Source organism: Echinops telfairi, unplaced genomic scaffold, assembly GCF_000313985.2.
Source record: "Echinops telfairi isolate 266 unplaced genomic scaffold, ASM31398v2 ScPeMD7_5868;HRSCAF=6743_0, whole genome shotgun sequence".
In the NCBI taxonomy this organism is placed as follows: domain Eukaryota; kingdom Metazoa; phylum Chordata; class Mammalia; order Afrosoricida; family Tenrecidae; genus Echinops; species Echinops telfairi.
Window position 1 is genome coordinate 17,956,266 of NW_022109767.1, and position 7,309 is coordinate 17,963,574.

Genomic DNA, 7,309 nt, shown 5'->3' on the forward strand with positions numbered 1-7,309 from the left:
TAATTTTATCACCTGCGCCCTAAATACGGTGAAGAAATGCTGCCATCCTCTTGAGAAGTTCCAACCTGCTCATGCATGAATCAGCTTTATGTAAAATTCCTGCTCACTTGTTTAAGTCGGGATTCTCAAAATTTTGTGGGTATCATAAGGACCTAAAGAGCTAGTGAAACAGATTGCTGAGCCACCATCAGAGCGTCTGATTTAGCAGATCTAAGAGGGTCCCTGAAATTTTGCATTTTTAACAAGTTCCTGGATGATATTGATTGGTTTGTACTGGGGACTACATTTGATCAATGAGTCTAGGTGGGTTTTATGATAGTTTAGTTATTTGGGCATAATAATATCAATTGCCTGAATAACAGCTTAGAACAAAAATTTTATGATATGCTTTTTTACACATACATTTTTACACGTAAGCCTCGTGGTGAATTTATTATCCTTGTTTCACCAATAGGAAAATTGGCACATAACTGAAAATAGCAGCAGATAACAAAGCATGTTTAGCATCTGAGCCCAAATCTTCTGATGTCCAATGAGGGAATTTCCTACAATCCTATAACTATTTCTACTTTAAAAGAAATCAAAGTAAGTGAGAAAAATGTTGTGATCAAAAACAAAAAAACTACCGCCTTACTATCAAGCAGAGATAATTGTAATCTTGATTATGCTGATTGAACTTGATACTTGGCCAGTTGACCTCCCTGCAGACACAACTTGACTGAATCTGTTCTGGGTGCAAGTGTCTCTTACTGGTTCCATGACAGAGATTTCTTCCCTGGCTGTTTGAATGTTGTTGGGGGTTCTTTTCATTATTGTGCATTGTTTGTGTTTTTTTCTGTATACTATTACGTTTTTATCCTTACCACCTTAGTGGGATTTTGTTTGTTATTGTTTTCTGTTGGATCTCCCAGCTGTGAAGCACGCGAGGAGGGGATGCATAATGATCATAACTGATACAAGAGAATAAAGGGAATACAGGTGTGGGGGGTGGGGAGGGGAGATAGGGAGGGAAAAGGGATTTCAGGAGTAACTAATGAAGATGGGAGGGAGCGCTGGAGCGGATTGTGATTGCATAACGTATCTTAAAGGCGGTTTTAATGTGTGTATGTGTGCTCTAAAACTGAAGTGTGGGCGATTGTACAATTTTCCTTGATGTGATTAAATAATTGAACTATGGAATTATATGATATGTAAATTACTTGTCAATAACGTTGTTGAAAAAAAACTACTGGGAAGATAGCATTTTGTATTAGCACATTTGGGAGTGCTAATTGGGGAAAAGTTGATTCCAACTCAGGATTAAATTGTTCATTAGGAAATTTCTGTTTTAGCCATAGGCAGAGACTGGGAATCTTTTTGCAAAATATTTCTGCAAAGCTAACAGTCAAGGACACTTTTCTTATTGAAAATACACATGTACATAAATGCACAACATTGTAGTTTCTAGGGCATTCATAGACCCACAGAAGATGTTACTGTGTTTCCGAGTCCATTGTCTGTAAAGTATACAAGGGCAAGTAAAAATGTATTGCTATCAATAACAGAGAACATTATTAATAAAAACTACCAAATGTAAAGATGTTGTTTCTGAACATAACTTCCATCTAGGTCTATGCACTTCTGAAAGCAGTATTTCCATCTTTCTAACCTCTCCCTATAGAATTTTGTGCTCTTCGAATTACATTGCATTGAATGATTTCACATCTTTGAGCAATTCATATCCTATTGCTTTTCGATGAACTTAGAGCTTGGGGAAGAAAAGGAAGCACGAAGGGATAAGATCAGGGATTCTAGGTTGGTGAGGATTCTAGGTTCCCACGGAAACTCTCATGGGACCGCCATGACTACATTTCAAGAATGAGCAGGTGCACTGTTGTGATGGGGGGAAAAAAGTTTCCTGAATTTTTTTCTCATTAATGTAGGTTTCAACTTTCTTAAAAACTTCATGATAAGCCCTTGGGATGGTCCTGTGTCCTTTGAGAAATCTACCAAGATTACCCTTTTCTAATTTTTAAAAAATGCTATCCCTTTTTGCTCTGACCTCCTCCTCTGCCTTGGATTTAACTGGCATAGCAGATCCCCGAGGAAGTCACTGTTTTGAGTGGATTTTTCTTTTGAAGACACCGTAATGAGACGAAGACAAGTACATTCCTGAGAGAAGTTGTCTGAAAGTGTTAGGTAGCTTAGCATCGGGACTGGGGCGTCCATCATGCATGCTCAGAGGTTTGAGCTTCCAGCCAAGAAAGGGTGGTCCACCTAGGTGGGCGCTGCACCTGATTGGCCCATCTGGGCCAGGTGACTTCAATTCAGCCAATGGGGTTGACCAGTATTGCCGACCACACCTCCCAACGGGTCCTGAAAAGGCCAGAGGTTTTGCCCAGGGGCTCTCTCTTTCCCAGGGGCTGCTACAGGATGTAGCACAGCCGGGCTGCAGTCCTGCAACGGTGCCGCGGACTCTGTCTGGCTTGTGTTCCATTGACTGTACAACCTGAAACTGCTACTATTCTCCATAAACCCACTTGGATCACAATATTGTATAGGCTTTGGAGTGAATTCTTTGTCTCGTGAAGCCAAGACCCAAGTATATCTCTCCCATGAGAGATCTAACAAAACCATCAAGTGACTACAGGGACATGCTCAAACATATTGTTGCTTGGAATAAGCCCACGGAGCCCGACTAGTAGTAATTTTTAAACTCACCTTTTTAAACCATTATTTTGGGATGCTTGGGCCACGTAATTGCGAGAGCAGCGCTCATGCCACATAAAAATCAAGAGTATTGTCTCAGGTTTTGCTTCTTTTTGTGTACAGATACTTAAATGGTTATAAACACCAATGTACAAGATTAATGAAATGGGAATGGAATTATAATTTAGGAATATTCTGGTGACTTGGTTTCAAAGGGAAAATAAATAGGGGAGTAGGTAAGCATGCGATAAGGAAGTTGAGACAGAGTCAAAGGAAGATGGGACACAGACGAAGGGGCAGAATGCGAGTGAGAGGTACGTACAAATGATGATGACACAGAAGCAAGAACAAGCCCAGATCACGAGAGTGGAAAACATCGTGAGGTAGAGAAAGTCAAGCAGAAAGTGAAACTTTTGGCAAAAGAGGGTAGCCTTTCAGATAAACTCAGACACATTTCTAAACGGACACTCGTTCTCATGTACTGTTTGCTTTAACAAGAAGTGAACCCAAGTTTTTGTCAGACTAAAAATTTAAGTAACAAGAAAGGGACTTTTATGTTTTTCCTGTTTTTATATTACATTCCGTTAAAATTCACTAGGATTTAGCATCATGAGGGGCCAAATGTAGAACGTTGTATATTTCATTTCCCTAGATAATTAGTGACAATGAGGATGGCCTAGACTATGCAGTGTTTCACTCTGTTCTACTTAGGCTCACTATGAGTCAGAACTGACTGACTGGTCCCTAACAAGAAAACAACAAATAAGTTACAGCAATAGTTTCTGGAAATATGGGGAAACTGAGAGAAATTGTCTGCAACCATCCAGTGATAACATGTTTTGTTTGGAGTAAACCCATGCGTGTATTGGGGCCCCGGAAGCAATATATATATATTTTTTTCTCAATGCAATTTTTAAATTTATATATATTTTTTCTTTTTTAACATTTTATTAGGGGCTCATACAACTGTTATCCCAATCCATACACACATCAATTGTGTAAAGCGCATTTGTACATCGTTTCTCAAAACATTTTCTCTCCATTTAAACCCCCGACATTAGGTCCTCATTTTCCCCTCCCTCCCCACTCCCCCCTCCCACATGAGCCCTTGATAGTTTATAAATGGGTATTTTGTCATATCTTGCCCTGTCCGACGTCTCCCTTCACCCACTTTTCGGTTGTCTGTCCCCCAGGGAGGAGGTCACACACAGTTCCATGTAATCGGTTCCTTCTTTCCTACCCATTCTCCCTCTACCCTCCCTGTTTTGCCACTCACACCACTGGTCCTATAGGGCTCATCCGTCCTGGATTCCCTGTATTTTCAGTTCCTATCTGTACCAGTGTACCTCCTCTGGTCTAGCCAGACTTGCAAGATAGAATTCGAGTCATGAGGAAGCAATATTTTTTGACTCACCCTCACAAACCACTACTTTGGAATCCTTAACCCCAGTGGTTGAGACAGCATATGTTGGATATACAGGCACAAATATATACGCATATGCAAGCACATACAGAAATTCATATATTAAAAAAAAGTGGCTGCCATTGAGTCGATTCCAACTTACGATGAACATATAGGACAGAGTAGAACTGCTTCTTAGGGCTTCTCAGGCGAAACATCTTTACAGGGTGAGAGAGTTTATTGTGCCAGCCTGGCCGATAAACACAAGTGGGATTAACTGAAGGGCAGAGAGATAAATGGCTTGGTGAGTCTCGCCTTTCTTGTCTCTCGCTCTTTGATCATCGGACCAGTGTGCGGCTGCCTTGCTTGTTCTTTGCCTCAATTTAAAGGCTACACTACCTGTGGGACGCCTAGCCTGTGGACTGTGTCGCTGTAAGTTGAGGTCCCTTTAAGAGATCGCTGGAGCTGGGGACTGGCAGTTGGTAACCTGGCTGACAGTTGGTGACCTGTCTTCTGATTGGCTGCTGTGCTGACATAACCTAGCTCGTTCTATAAATAGAGGAAGATCTGGCAGCAGACTAGACTTGAAGGACTGCTAGTCTCTCAACTCTGTCACGGGCGTGAGTTGCATTGAGCCATTTATAGTGCTTTATAATTTAACTGTTTCTTTCTTGTATTATATATTTATCTGTATATGATTTAACAGCTCATTCCTTGTTATATATCTAATTATCTTTATAAATAAATATATTGAATTATCAGGAATTTGGTTTTATCTCTCTAGAGAACCCTGTCTAACACACAGGGGGAGATAGGTTCATCTTTTCCCCACAGAGCAGCTAGTGGGTTTGAACTGGAGACCTATGCTTAAGAGCTCGATTCACAACCTACTTCTCCATCAGAGTTCTTTATGCTGCTCTTAGGAATATTTACATTGTTCAACAGATACCTATATATGTAGAGACCCTTAGAAGTAATGTTTGTAAGAAAACATTGATGAAGAATATTAAATACTCCATCAATTTGCAAGAATGAGCAAAACCGTGTTGGACGAAATACAACCAGAATGCTTCTTAGAAATAGGATGCCAAGTCTTGGTTTATGTCAAACACTTTGGACATGCTATCAGAAAGGCCCAGTCCTTGAGAAGGACATCATGCTTGGTAAAAGTCAGAGAAAAAGAACAAGACCCTCAATGAGCTTGACTGACGCAGTGGCTGCAACAGTGGGTTCAAACATAGGGAGAGCCGTGAGAATGGTGCAAGACTGGGCAGCGAATGGCTCTGCTGTATTCAGGTTCTCTATCAATTGGAAAGACGTGATGGAACCCAACAATAACAACAGCAGCAACAGCAGTAATAACAATAACAACAACACACATAGCGTTTTCCAAATATCTGATCTTGTTCTAATTTTTAATATTAAATCTTCACAAATCCTCATAATGAAGATATAATTATTAAACCTTTTTACAAACAAGAAACAGGAATAAAGGGGTCAATACATGTTCCCAAGTTTGCATAATTGGTTATTGTTGAATCCTGGTTTAGCCTATGGAAATCTGGTTCTATCATCCACATTTTTAATTTCCACCCTGTTCTGCCACTAAGGTACACACTGGGCAGATTTGCTTGGCTAAAATTACTGGACACATGAAAGCTACTTTCTTGACATCCTGGTTGTGATACTATGACATAGAAAACAATGAATAGTTTAGACTAATGAAATACATGTAATTAAACACCCTATCTTTTGCATTTCAATTTGGTTTGCTCTTTTCCCATTTCTCTCTCTGTTAGAGGAATTGGAATGATTTCCCCATCACTCCTTTTTGGTTCCTCAAGCCCATTTTGGTTCTCACTGTATCTAAAGGCGGCTTCACTCACCGCAGTTCTCCTCATCAGCCCCATTCCCACAGTCGTCCACATTGTTACAGTGAAGAAACTGAGGCAAGCACTTTGTGATATTTCCACAGGGGAAGTAGCCAAGGGAGCACTCGCCATCCTGTCCATTCCCATCGGCAACTGTGATGAAAAGGAGAGAAGAGGCACTATTTGAATAAGGCAATACAAAGACATTGCACCAAAAACATTTCACCATCTCCTCCTGATATGCACACCTCTCCTGATGATAGTCTTATCTTATCATCAACCTGATGCCCACTACTTTCTAGCACCTGCACCTCAAATGAGGTGTTCATTTCTACATCTCTAGAAGATTCCCAGATTCTCCTCTCTTTGTCTTTGTTCATATTTTTCCTTCCTGGAATGTCTTCCACATCGATCTTTTTCTATGGATGCATGCCTATCCTTTGTAGGTCAGCTCATTTCCCTGTTTCCTGTTTTATTTTTTGATCGATCATTCTAAAAATCAGGAATTTAGTGCTCTCTTAATGAAGCTTAGAGTCAAAACTAAATGGACACAAAGTCAGGAAGAAGACAAAGAAGATTATAGGAAAGTAGTAAGCATGCTCATTCATTTATTGGAAAATCTCTATGTTAGAGGGTCTGCATAAGATTTTGTGGCTGCAACCGAATGAAATATAAGTCCTGCCTACATAGAGATGATCAACTAGCAGGGAAGAAACATATTAAGCAAGTTAATGAATTATTACAATTCTGAGAGGTTCAAAACGAAATAGGGTAAGTTTTACAGAGGAACACGATGGAATGTTGTCACTTTATACAATTGGAGACTGCAGTAAGAGGAAGCGGAAGTCAACAATGGGAATGGAAAAGGTGGAAGTGGGGAAGTGGTGTGAGTGCTTAAAGTCATGAGGATGAGGGCTCAGGTAGGGGTCAGGGCACTAAAAGAAACTTGCTCTGACAAGCATACAATGTGCAGGGTTGACTAATAGGAGCTGAGAGTTACGAAGTTGAAAGGCATCTCTGGGTCAAGTTAAGGAGTTTGAATCCCATTTAAAGTGCAAAAGGAAACCAATGAAGCTGAAAGACCAGTTGGGAAACATATGCTTTAGTAAGATTACTATGGCTGTCATGGGTGGGGTATCAATGGGGTAAAGAGATTAGGGAGGGCAAGATGGGTTGTCAGTCTTTGCAGTAAACTGGGTGAAAGATGATGGAATTTAATCTAGGGTGGTACCAGTTCATCTGAGAAAAGTGGACATATTTGAGTTGTAATTTAGTGACAGGATGAACACAATTTGTTGAACTGACTTGAGTAGCTGGTAGAATACTGGGCCATTATTAAGATTCTCTA

The 7,309-nt window shown here is 40.3% G+C and overlaps 1 protein-coding gene across 1 annotated transcript in view; it reads right to left on the bottom strand.

Moving 5' to 3' along the window:
* RXFP1 (relaxin family peptide receptor 1) overlaps positions 1-7,309 on the bottom strand; it is a 126,807-nt gene that overhangs the window by 83,312 nt on the left and 36,186 nt on the right. The window contains 1 exon segment of the mRNA XM_045295761.1: positions 5,977-6,114. Coding sequence (XP_045151696.1) covers positions 5,977-6,114 — 138 coding nt within the window.